Below are 13689 nucleotides of genomic sequence, written 5' to 3'. Positions count from 1 at the left end.
AAGTTAACTAATGTTGTTCAAAACTAGATGTGTATTTGTCAACGGATTTAAATTTATTGTTTTTTTATGCCAAAAACAGACAGTTTATATCCTTTGTTTGGTGATTTCATTCATTTTTACTCAACAGGTTCACCTTACCAAGAGAGAAAAGCAGAAACTACAAGTGGTCTCAAATCATGCCTTATAAAGAGTCATTTGCCTGGGCCATTGTTCCATTATTCGATAACAACATTGCTGCTGCTTCTGGTGCGTCAGCTTCTTCCAGTAGTCCTCTGGCTCCTAGTGTCTCTGGGTCAAGTTCCCAGGATGGTGTTTCTGAATCAAGTGCAAAGATTGCCTTAGATGGGAAGCCTGGTTACTCGAGTGGAAGTTCTGTTGTTGTCGAAATATCAAACTTGAACAAAGTTAAAGAAGGCTATACAGAGGACTCACTCCAGGTGTGGCAGACATCAAGTCTTCTTATGTGTTGGACCTCGTTCTGTTGCTTTATCTAATTACCCCTCATTTCTAGTGGTTCATAGATAATGTACATTAGACATGTGACATTTTTGTTCCTTTATTTGCTCTTTTGGCCAAGTCTTCTTCATTGCTTTAGTACAGGCATATTGGTTGATGCATAATACACATATTGGTTCTTAAAGAGCTCCACAATCTCATGTGTTGTCTTAAAAAAGAACCAGAGAAATAAAAGCTTTGCAATCTGGTACGCCCTAAAGGAAGAAACATTAAATACCAAGAGTAATGTGAGTTCCGACTACTAGTGATGAAACCTCTTTCTTGTCATCAATGGCTAATGCGTAATATACTTCACTTTGCTTGTTTTTGGTTTTCTAAAAACACTTTTTAAAAAATTTTACTTTCTAGTTTTTTGTATTTTTTTGTTTTTATTGAATTTTTAAAAATATTTTAAGTAATTTTTTTAATTTTTAAATACACGTAACATAAATATATATAAAAAGTATAATTTTTGTGAATTTTTTTTTTAAAAACTTACTAAATATCAAAAATATATAAAAAAAATACGAGAATTCAGTATATTTTTATATATTTATTAATTTTTTAAAATATTTTTATATATATATTTTATTTTTTAGATACATCTAAGTAAAGTGTATTTAAAAAAGTAAAAAAATTGTTTAAAATATTTAAAAAATTCAGTAAAAATAAAAAAAAATACTGAAAATTAGAAAGTAGAATTTTCTAAAAATTGTTTTTAGAAAACCAACAAGAAGCAAAGTGAAGTATATTACGCGATTGATGACAAGAAAGAGGTTTCATCACTAGTAGTCGGAACTCACATTACTCTTGGTATTTAATGTTTCTTTCTTTAGGCTGTACCAGATTGCCAAACTTTTATTTCTCTGGTTTTTTTTTTAAGACAGCACACATGAGATTGTGGAGCTCTTAAGAACCAATATGTATATTATGCATCAACCAATATGCATGTACTAAAGCAATGAAGAAGACTTGGCCAAAAGAGCAAATAAAGGAACAAAAATGTCACATGTCTAATGTACATTCACAATCGCATGTGTTGTTGTCTACTTTTTTAAGTGCTAATTTTGTGAAATTAGAATACTTAAAAAAAAATGTTTGTGAAATTTGAACAATGTTAAAATACAAGTTAACTTATCCTAACATATGGCTCTGCCTTAATTAAGTTATGATGCGCCATCCCCCTCAAAAAAAAGAAAGAAAAAGAGAAGTGAAAGATTCATTGTGTGGTTCATCATTATAATTATTACTTTTATATATCTGTTCCTTTGTTATTAATTTTTATTGTTTTTGCCTTTTTATTCTTACACTAAGATTACTAGTTTTCAGTCCAGACCATACTCTGTTAAATGTTTGTTAATGTAATTCTTTTGGGCATTGGTATTTTGTACAATTATGCAGCGAAAAAACTATTTGACAGCTTGTTCACCAAACAAGTTCTTAGTTTTTTCACAGCTTGTTTAAAGTTGTACTAAACAGATTTACCACTAATTTATCTTAAAAGCTAGCTTTTATGAGAAGCATTTTGCATCTATTCATAGCAGTTAATAAACTATTCTTTGTGAAATGTCATTAGTAAAATTTTCACAGATTTGGATTTGTTTTATTTTTCTAATAACTGATATTAAGATTTTATAAGATAAATGATATTTAATATTTTCATAGTAATTGGGGTCTCTCAACATTTTTTCAGAGAAATTTTAGCACGGGAAAATTTTAGCACCAAAATTTATCTTTACAAAGAAATTTGTTTTCACAAAAAATTTTTGACCCTTCAAAAAGAAATTTCACAGAGAAATTTCAAGTTGTTATAGAGAAATTTGTGAGATTTTTCTATGACGAATTAAAATTTACCTAATAATATTATTGAAGGAACTTAACTAGTAAGAAAAAAACATATTATATCTCTTTTATTGTTAAAAGTTGAAGAGATGTTTTACTAATTTTTTTAAATATTATTTTACTTAGATTAAAAATATTTATTTCGATAATTCGAACCGTTTACACTTTCGAATACATCAAGTAAAACATCTCTGCAAAAAATCAAGTTAATCGGATATCGTTTACCCATTCATCCACTTACATTTGTATCTACAAAAATAAATAATAATTGTGATTTAAAGTATTAAAATTAATACAAATGTGAGTGGATGAATCGATAAACGAAATTCGATTAACTTGATTTTTTGCAAATATGTTCTATTTGATGTATTATCAAATGTGAATAGTTCGAATTATCAAAATAAGCCTCAAAATGGGCTCATTTCACTGCATAGCAGTCACTCCAAATAAAGGAAAATAAGGAAGGTATCCCTCTCTATATTTATGTAAGAGTTTAAGAACAATCACAATTTGTTTACTAGGTAAAATCCCTAAGATTTGAAATTTTATGAAGATAAGGACAAACTTCAATATAAATGTCAAGAATGCCCTTTTTAACATTTGGTACCACAAAATTTCAGCACATTCTCTCTTTACTGTAGATTAGTTGTATTTTTGGAATGTATTTCATAACTTTAAAATTTCTTAACTTTTTATTTGAAACTTCGTATTTTGTAAAAATTTATATTTTTGGAATCATCTCATTGAGATTTATCAAACAAGATTCATGATGAATATGAAATTTTGAAAAGAAAAAAAAAATTCACTGATTTTTCTAGCTAAAAGTCAAAGAAATTTTGCTGACTTCTCAATTGTTTAATTTCTAAAATTTCTTTGAGAGAAAATAAGCAATTCATAAAATTTCTCTAAGAGAAAACAAGCAATTTTGAAATTTTTCTAAGTAATTTTGTCGATGAAACTTAAAGTCAATTACAGTGACATTTAACTAATTTTAGTGAAATTTCTCCTACTTGGATCAGTGAAATTTTATTTTTTTTATGATTCATTGGTTATTTTTCAAAATAAATAAACAAAAGAAAACATCATTTGTACATTATTTTTCTTTTAATTTTTGAGAATTTTTAAAATATATTTTTGTATTTATTTTTATCAAACTAGTTTTTATATTTACAAATAAAAATTTGAAAATGCTCCAACCATAGTGAGTTTTTTATTGTGCAAATTTTCTTAAATATATTTAATGTTGATATTTTTTAATGATATTAATTTATAAAAATTAAATTTATATATTAAAAATTGTATATATTATTAAAATAAAATAAATATATGAGGCTTTGCTTGTGCAAGTGTGTGACAAAGGATAAGTTATTTGTTGGTTATGGAGTATTGCTCTACACAATTCATTCAAAGACAAGTATTTAGTTGTCTCCTAAAAAGGGACAAAAAGATGATAGGTTTCACTGTTTCAAAACCAAGTTGGGGTACCACATCAACATGTTGGAGAAGTAATGAATGTGTAATGAGTAGACTAGTTGATAGGAGAGAGAGAGAGTATGGGGGAAGAAGTTATTAGTTGATCTTGGGATACCGTCAGGTGGTGCCCCAACAGTGTTGTAATTGATGGAGAAAGTCGAATTTACGAATTTATATTAAGTGATTAAGTAACATGAGTGGATATAGTGAATTATGATTAGTAAAAAATATGACCACATAACGCTGAAAACTAACCAATAATTTTTTATGTGAGTGAGAGTGACTTGAGGAAGAGAAAAAGAAGAGTGAAGAAAAAGAAGGTAATTTGGTACATTCAACTCACAAATCTGTTTATGTCTTGGTAATAATTTTTGTACTTGTCATTTCTGATGTAATTTGAAAAGATTCTCTATTCATTTGTAATCTTTTTCGCCAATTTAAATTTAAATGGGTTTATTACACTTTTTATTTTGAATTATTGACTACTTAATCTCTAAATTATCAATTGAATTTATTAAATTCTTAAAATATATAAATCAAAATCTATTTTGTGCTTTTTTGATGGCAACCTTAAAAAAAAAAAAATCACATATTTTTTCCATTTTTTTTTTGTCTTTAGTGATTTTTTTTTCAAAGTTATGTCAAAACTTGTTACTTTTTCGGTCCATCTTGTCGACACAAATCTAAAAATGTGTTGCGTTAGTGAGGATCGCCTGTGGTGGGTTGGTACTTTTTAGAGGGAGAAAAGTTTAGAGGTGATGAGTTTGCTAGTTTTCAGAGAGACAGAAAGAAGAAGAAGAAGAGGTGGTGGATTTTGTAGTTTATGAATTTTGTTGATAGATCAAATCACTAAGAAGCATTTTGATAATCTGGACCGTTCACATTTTAGAATATATCGAGTAGAACATGTCTGCAAAAAAATCAAGTTAATCGAATATCATTTACCCATTCATCCACTCACATTTGTATCTACAAAAATAAATAATAATTGTGATTTAAAGTATTAAAGTTTTAATAAAATATAAATGGTTCGAATTATCAAAATGGGCTCCGAAATGGACGCATTTAGCTGCATAATAGCCACCCAAATAAGGAAAAATTAGAAAGGTATCCCTCTACATATTTATGTAAGAGTTTAAGAACAACCACAATTTGTTTACTAGGTAAAATCCTAAGATTTGAAATTCTATAAAGATAAGGACAAACTTCAATGTAAATGTCAAGAATGCCCTTTTAACATTTGATACCACGAAATTTCAGCATCCTCTCTTTTTTGTAGGCCAGTTGTATTTTTTAAATGTATTTCATAACTTTAAAATTTCGTAACTTTTTATTTGAAACTCCGTATTTTGTAAAAATTTTATATTTTTGGAATTATCTCATTGAGATCTATCAAACAAGATTCATGATGAATATGAAATTTTGAAAGAAAAAAAAAATCACTGAATTTTCTAACTAAAAGTCAAAGAGATTTTGCTGACTTCTCAATTGTTTAATTTCTAAAATTTCTTTGAAAGAAAATAAGCAATTCATAAAATTTCTCTAAGAGAAAATAAGCAATTTTAAAATTTCTCTAAGTAATTTTGTCAGTGAAACTTAAAGTCAATTACAGTGACATTTAACTGATTTTAGTGAAAATTTTCCAACTTGGGTCAGTGAAATTTTATTTATTTATTTATTTATTTTTGAATTTCATATGTTTGATAGATCATGATGAGAGATTCTAAAAACATGAATTTTATAAAAAAAAACTGATATGTAAATAAAAAAGTTGAATGTTAAAATTTTAAAATCATTCCAAAGATGGCATAACTGAAAGTTTGCGGAAAAATAATTTATTTTAAAAACACTTTTTCAAAGAAACACCACCTAATTACACAATCTAAAATATCTTCTCCAAGTGAGTTGTTGATAATACCTCACCAAGCGATCCAAGTGTCTCGCCTCCAAAGTGATTCACCTTGCACCCTCTTTGATTTATTTTTGTGTATATATTTTTTTTACAGACCTTAAAAATTCTGATGGCCAATTTTTTTTTGTATCAAATACATCTGATATATATGCACAACACATTATAGAGTTTGCATGTAGGTGGGATCCTTAGGGATCTCTATCTTTTAGTTGTGGGGATAAAATAAAAGATGTATCTTTTATTTTAAATATACAGGATACAACTTATCCAATTTTTCATTAATTATCTTTTAAACAGATAATATAGAACTTCCACTAATTGCAATAATGTCCATCAACACATTACAATTAAACCCCTAAAAGTAGAGAATTACAAGTGAGGCCCTTTCTTACAATTAATCACAAATTTCCTTCCACCAAACTATATTCCACATGAGCTATTAGGTATGGACAAATTTGTCACTATCAAAAGCCCTAACTCATGTAACTGAATTCTAAATTTTTCCTTCTACTAATTGGACCCTAAAAGCATTTTCCAAAAATAGTATTTTTATAATTATATATGTATAAAATATTTTTACGAAACAGTAACCGGCCGGTTTTCTTTTGGTCCAATGTTAATAGAAAAAATTGCTTGAATATACTTTCTCACTTGAGAATGGTGGATTCTATGTTAAGCACCTATATAAATTAATTACCACTCACATAACCCAACATGTCCGTATATAGCCTTTGATTCGGCGTCAGCGATTGACAATGTCAAAGTTAAATGAATAGATAATTAATTTATACAAGCCTCTCAGGTCAAAGGAAAATAAGTGTATTGTAATAGAACTACCTTTTAAACTGATAGTGATCATTCCATAGGTGTTCTTAAAATCGATCTTGTTCAGTGCATGTACTTATTGCATAACACCCACCTATTTGCTTAAGGTTACTAACTCAATGATGGAGTTAATCATTCTATCATATAGTAGCAAAACAAGTGTAGGCCATAATAGTGCAACGCCCAATCAACACCCATAGCCTAGAACATTAATTGGGTCTACAAGGCACCGAAAAATCATAATTCCCAGCTTTTGGTTCATTAACCATTAGCATGTTTTTCTACAATGTTACCCAAGAGACCTTATGTTCACATCATATGTAACATTAAATATAACATTACCCATAATAACATACAAAATGCAAAATATAAAATGCCAAGCAATTTATATAATCAATTAATAAAGTAAATAAATTGGTTTTTGAAGGCACAAATGCTAACATTCTCCCACTTGCACTCAAAACCAATTACACATGTATTTAATACCATTCTCTTTTAAATAATTTCAAAATTTATATAAAAGGTATTCTCCCCACGATTTGATCAAAGAGCTTTGATACTTTTTCCAAGTTGCTACGAAATTCCTTGAACTTTTCAAAGGATTCAGACTTATGTTTCATTAGGTACAAATAATCATACCTAGAATAATCATCGGTGAATGTAATGAAATGGTAAAAACCACCTCTTACTATGTGATTTATTAGACCACAAACATCTGTGTGTATTAATTCCAAAACTTCTATGGCTCTAATTCCTTTTCCCAGAAATGGAATTTTAGATATTTTTTTCTTGCAAGCAGGGCTCACAAATTGGATAGGGCTCAATTTTCAAAAAAAAAGAAAAATCTAAAGGTCCATCCTTGACCAATCTATTTAGACGTTCTAAATTGATATGGCCGAGTTTCAAGTGCCACGTGTAAGTTTGATTAACATCCCTTTTTCTTTTAAGGGGTAACATACCGGTGGATGTATCATTCTCAACACAATTAATGGAATTATCAATAGAACTAATAAAGTAAAGACCTTCTATTAAAATGCCAGAAGCCACAAATTTATTATTGCACTTAATAACAACTTTTTGAAGAAAAGGAAAAACAATATCCCAACGAAAATAACTTTGAAACAGAAAATAAATTTCTACGAATGTCTGGCATAAATAGACAATCTTCTAAAACTAGAGTTCTATTAAATGATAATTCCAAATAAAAAAATAAATAAATCCTATGGAAACTACAGCAACTGTTGCACTTGTTCCCAACTTTATTAGCATCTCCCCTTCATTAAGCCTTCTGGTCTCCTTGAACCCCTGCAACATATTGCAAATATGTGAGGTCGCACCAGAGTCTACACACCAAGCTTTAGGAGGACCAATCAATAAATTGGTTTCAATAACAAACAGATTCAACATACCTTCTGAAGGTTTGTCCTTTTTCAGTGTTGCCAAATACTGACGGCAGTTTCTCTTCCAATGGCCAAGCTTTCTACAATGGAAACAATTTCCTTTGCTTTTCTTCTTATCTATGCCATTTTTAAAAACACCTAGTGTTTTTTCAGAGAATTTGGAGTCCATTGGTTTCTTATTAAAATTGTTCTTGCCCTTAGGCTTGAATTTTCTAGGACTTTCCTTTTCACCCATCATTACAGTGGGTTGGCTCTTTTTAATAAGATCTTCTGATGCTTGCAACATATTGAGCAGCTCTGATGGTGCAACAATCATCTTATTCATATTGTAATTCAAAATAAACTGATTATAAGAATCTAGTAAAGATGAAAGTATCGCATCAATTTTAGTTTCACCATCAATATTTGCACCCAAAGTTTCCAGTATGTTAATGAAAGATATCATTTTTAGAACATGTTCCCGTACTGGAGTACCTTCCACCATTTTAGTGGACATCAAACCTTTCATGGCTGTTTGGCGTGCACTTCTGCTTTGTTCTCCAAACATTTCTTTCAAGTTAACCATCATGTCTTTTTGCAGTAGGAACACCCTCATGCTGCTTTTGCAACACATTGGTCATTGAGGTCAGTATGTAGCATTTTGCAACATCATCTGCCTCATGCCACTTCCTAACAGCCTCACGTTGTTCATCAGTGGCATCCGCCTCAGGAAGCGCAGGTGGATCAGTGGTTAGGACATGGTTCAATTTTTCAGCAGTGAGGACAATTGTTAAATTTCTCTTCCAGTCCACATAGTTTGATCCAGTCAAACGATTATCATCAAGAATTTTGGACAAAGGATTAAAGTTGTTCATTTTTAACTACATATGTTAAAAATTAAAACATGTGTTAGAAGAATATAAGTGTTGCATTGTATATAAATCCATAGGATGCGGGATTTTGAATCTACTATGGTAATGCTCACTAGAATTTTTATTCAAACAATTTATAACCCCACGAATATAATATTTATATTTAAAACATTCATAGTGAGCATTGGGAAACCAATCCTGCATGTACAAAAATTTCTTTTGAAATAAGTGAACATACCTTGAATGGGTGGGTAGCTACTACCCATCATAATATCATCTCATGTTAACATTTTTTTTTTTTTAATTTTTCTTTTAGAAAAATTAAATTTATTTATGACTCCCAATTTTTCTTTTGGCCTCCAAATCAACTCATATGACACCTTTTGGTTACCATATAGTATTTGTCTAAGTGCAAACCATTGTCTAGATATATAGCATGAACATGTAAGATTATGCCTTCATTTTAGCCGACACTCCCACTAGTCACACTTATACTCTTTACAAAATAAATAAAACAAACTAATTAATTAAAACCCAACTGACCCTTTTGGTATCATTTGAATCTCAATTAATCAGAATTTTTATTTATCAACAATGGAGGGCCATAGGCATTATTTTTCTTAAAACAATCCTATTTAACACTTAATAATTAAAATGGGGTACCAATAACATTTATAACTAATTTATCCCTATAAATTAGCAAATTAATTTTAATGTTATCATAAGTAACATGAAACCCACAAATATATATATATATATATATATAATCATGAATATGGTTATATCTATCAACAGAAAATAATTTTTGAGAGAAAATCTACAAAGATTTTTATCAACTGAACAACCTCCCACCAACTATGGCATGTCTAAAGCATGATAAAACATTAATTCTACATGACAACATCTCATTGTAATTCATAAAATAAAACATGTTAGAATATTTAATCATGGAATTAAAATTCATCAATATAAATAAATCATGTTATTTAAAATAACAATATACTACAAGTTCTACTTAACATGTTGTATATAATATTACATAATCCCATAGCATATTTCTATAATTTTTGTAATATAGAACATGCATCAACAGTAAGCAAAAATAGATAATAAAAATAAAATAATGATACCATGTGAATGCCTTTTAGGCCAATCCCTAATAAACACAAAAATTGAGGTACACTGTTTTCACCGATTAAACAGTACGTGTTTTTTTTTTTTTTTAATACTATTTCGGTCCTTTTCTTTTGTGATTAATACAAGAAAATATAGATTATATATTCATAAATTATATAATCAACTATTATGGAAGACAACATTGAATATTCAATATTTTTATCAAACAATAAAAAACAAAAATATAGATTCATGCAATCAAAGTGGATGGCTCTGATACCAATGAAAGTTTGCGGAAAAATAATTTATTTTAAAAACACTTTTTCAAAGAAACACCATCTAATTACACAATCTAAAATACTTTCTCCAAGTGAGTTGTTGATAATACCTTACCAAGCGATCCAAGTGTCTCGCCTCCAAAGTGATTCACCTTGCACCCTCTTTGATTTATTTTTGTGTATATATTTTTTTTACAGACCTTAAAAATTCTGATGGCCAATTTTTTTTTGTATCAAATACATCTGATATATATACACAACACATGATAGAGTTTGCATGTAGGTGGGATCCTTAGGGATCTCTATCTTTTAGTTGTGGGGATAAAATAAAAGATGTATCTTTTATTTTAAATATACAGGATACAACTTATCCAATTTTTCATTAATTATCTTTTAAACAGATAATATAGAACTTCCACTAATTGCAATAATGTCCATCAACACATTACAATTAAACCCCTAAAAGTAGAGAATTACAAGTGAGGCCCTTTCTTACAATTAATCACAAATTTCCTTCCACCAAACTATATTCTACATGAGCTATTAGGTATGAACAAATTTATCACTATCAAAAGCCCTAACTCATGTAACCGAATTCTAAATTTTTCCTTCTACTAATTGGACCCTAAAAGCATTTTCCAAAAATAGTATTTTTATAATTATATATGTATAAAATATTTTTACGAAACAGTAACCGGCCGGTTTTCTTTTGGTCCAATGTTAATAGGAAAAATTGCTTGAATATACTTTCTCACTTGAGAATGGTGGATTCCATGTTAAGCACTTATATAAATTAATTACCACTCACATAACCCAACATGTCCGTATATAGCCTTTGATTCGGCGTCAGCGATTGACAATGTCAAAGTTAAATGAATAGATAATTAATTTATACAAGCCTCTCAGGTCAAAGGAAAATAAGTGTATTGTAATAGAACTACCTTTTAAATTGATAGTGATCATTCCATAGGTGTTCTTAAAACCGATCATGTTCAGTGCATGTACTTATTGCATAACACCCACCTATTTGCTTAAGGTCACTACCTCAATGATGGAGTTAATCATTCTATCATATAGCAGCAAAACAAGTGTAGGCCATAATAGTGCGACGCCCAATCAACACCCATAGCCTAGAACATTAATTGGGTCTACAAGGCACCGAAAAATCATAACTCCCAGCTTTTGGTTCATTAACTATTAGCATGTTTTTCTACAATGTTACCCAAGGAACCTTATGTTCACATCATATGTAACATTAAATATAACATTATCTATAATAACATACAAAATGCAAAATATAAAATGCCAAGTAATTTATATAATCAATTAATAAAATCAATAAATTGATTTTCGAAAGCACAAATGCTAACAATAACAAACTATTAGTGTTGTTGGGGTCTTTGATCTGAAAATGACGTTGGAAGTCTAAAAGAACTTGAGCTAAATTTTTTTCCTTATGGCTACTAAACGGTTATCATGGGGGAACTGAAGCAAATCTTTCTTGAAACAACACATGAACTTTCTAGAAATATGTTACGAAAAATAGAAGGTATTTCTCCATATTGAAACTTAGAAAAAGACTAAGATCCCAATGGGGGTGACCCTTACCACCCCTACTGTTTTTTGATTGGTTCAAAAAATTTATTTATTTATTTATTTTTTTGCCTTGATCTCATAGCCCCCTACGTGGAGGTGGGGGTGCTGGGTCCCCCTGCCGATTGAAACTTGATAGCAATGTTAAGAAGAAAATATGATTTATTGGTTATTTTTCAAAAATAAAAATAAAAATAAATCATCATTTGTATATCATTTTTCTTTTAATTTTTGAGAATTTTTTAAATATATTTTTGTATTTATTTCTATCAAACTAGTTTTTATATTTACAAATAAAAATTTCAAAATGCTCCAACCATAGTGAGTTTTTTATTGTGTAAATTTTATTAAATATAAATGTTGATATTTTTTAATTATATTAATTTTATAAAAATTAAATTTATATATTAAAAATTGTATATATTATTAAAACAAAATAAATATATGAGGCTTTGCTTGTGCAAGTGTGTGACAAAAGAGAAGTTATTGGTTGGTTATAGAGTATTGCTCCACACAATTCAGGGTGTTTTGGGAAGGAAAAATAAAAGGCTAGCTTTTAGCTTTTTACCCATTTTAGGTCACATTGCCTCTCACATTTTTTACCCATAAAAATATGAAATAGGCTAAAAAAACTAAAAAGTCAACTTTTTTACCAACTTTTCAAAACACCACTCATTAAATGACAAGTATTTACTTGTCTTCTAAAAATAGACAAAAAGATGATAAGTTTCACTATTTCAAAACTAAGTTAGAGCACTACATCAACACGCTTAAGGAGCGATAAATGTGTAATGAATTGACTAGTTGAAAGGAGAGAGAGTTTTTTGGGAAAAAGTTATTGGTTGATCTTGGAATACTGTCACGTAGTGTCCCAACTATGTTGTAATTGATGAAAGAAGTCGAGTTTACGAATTTATGTTAGATGATTAAGTAACATTATGAGATATGATAAACAACAATGCTAGAGATACTTACACATTTACTAAGGACTGGTTTGATATCATCAAAAAAAATTTAAAAAGTCACTAAAAAAGTAAAAAAGTTCATACTATTTACCTCTTTTTTGACGAGAAATCTATCAATTGAAAAAAAAAAGAATAAAACGGCGCTGCACAAAACTGTGCAGCCACACATCCTAAGTGGTTTGAAAACGTGGCACACTTGTAGCCATACATGCCATAAAAAAAAATTAAAAAAATAAAATAAAATTGAAAAAAGACAGAAAGTGCACTGCGCAGTACTGATGCTTGTGTCAACAATGGGTAATTTTGTAATTTTATAATTTTATACAATATTTTAATATATATTTTTTCATAAAAAATCAAAAAATTAACCCAAACATTCATATTTTTTTTCTCTACTTTTTAGTCTAAAAAAATAAAAAATGTACTTATTTAAAACACCCTACCTCTGACAATCTTACTAACATACTCACAAATTTTAATAAAATCAATCATTACTTGATATAGGATCCATTTCAGTAGGGAATATGGCTACATGACGCATGGAATTAACCAATAAATTTTTTTTTTTATGTGTGTGAGAGTGACTTAAAAAAAAAAAAAAAAAAAAAAAAAAAAAAAAAAAAAAAAAAAAAAGTGAAGAATTTTTTTTAAAAAAAGGGTCACTTGGCACGTTCAACTCACAAATCTATTGGTAATAATTTGTGTACTTGTCATTTCTGATGTAATTTGAAAAGATTCTCTATTCATTTGTAATCTTTTTCTCCTGTCCCACGTAATTGTGCCAATTTAAAACTAAGGCTAAGGTTAGAAACTTGTAAAAAAATTAAAAAGTCACAAAATTATTCAAAAAATTAAAAAGTTAGCACTATTCATCAAAAGTCATCAATTACGGCTGCACAATTCTCAATTCGAATTTTTCCCTACAAATCAATTTTTACA

At 28.8% G+C, this 13689-nt stretch overlaps 2 protein-coding genes across 6 annotated transcripts in view; one reads left to right on the top strand and one right to left on the bottom strand.

Annotated features, from left to right (window-relative positions):
- The window catches only part of LOC145795335 (guanine nucleotide exchange factor SPIKE 1-like), a 10057-nt gene extending 9415 nt beyond the window's left edge, over positions 1-642 (top strand). For 4 of the 5 annotated variants that reach the window (XR_014336124.1, XM_082879438.1, XM_082879440.1 and 1 more), the window contains one exon: positions 128-642. Coding sequence is in view for 3 of the 5 variants with exons in the window: in XM_082879438.1 (XP_082735564.1) it covers positions 128-187 (60 nt within the window). In the remaining 2 variants the exon portion in view is untranslated. The other variant, XM_082879439.1, reaches the window with a different exon arrangement.
- Positions 643-7758: 7116 nt separating this feature from the next.
- On the bottom strand, positions 7759-8797 carry LOC145794788 (uncharacterized). Its single transcript, XM_082877146.1, has 2 exons — positions 7957-8797; positions 7759-7852 (listed from the first exon to the last, which is right to left on the bottom strand). The coding sequence occupies exons 1-2, from the start codon at positions 8558-8560 to the stop codon at positions 7827-7829; spliced, it is 630 nt and encodes a 209-aa protein (XP_082733272.1). The 5' UTR covers positions 8561-8797; the 3' UTR covers positions 7759-7826.
- Positions 8798-13689: the final 4892 nt, after the last annotated feature.

This window comes from Camellia sinensis, chromosome 7, assembly GCF_055761805.1.
Source record: "Camellia sinensis isolate YWXY chromosome 7, ASM5576180v1, whole genome shotgun sequence".
Classification (NCBI taxonomy): Eukaryota; Viridiplantae; Streptophyta; class Magnoliopsida; order Ericales; family Theaceae; genus Camellia; species Camellia sinensis.
Note: the sequence above shows the minus strand (reverse complement) of the source record. Positions and strands in the feature narration are given on the sequence as shown.

Coding starts and splice junctions, on each gene's coding strand:
- LOC145794788 (XM_082877146.1), bottom strand. CDS start 8,560: ATGTGTTGCAAAAGCAGCATGAGGGTGTTCCTACTGCAAAAAGACATG. Junction 7,853..7,956: donor AAAGGACAAACCTTCAGAAG/GTATGTTGAATC, acceptor AATATGTTGCAG/GGGTTCAAGGAGACCAGAAG.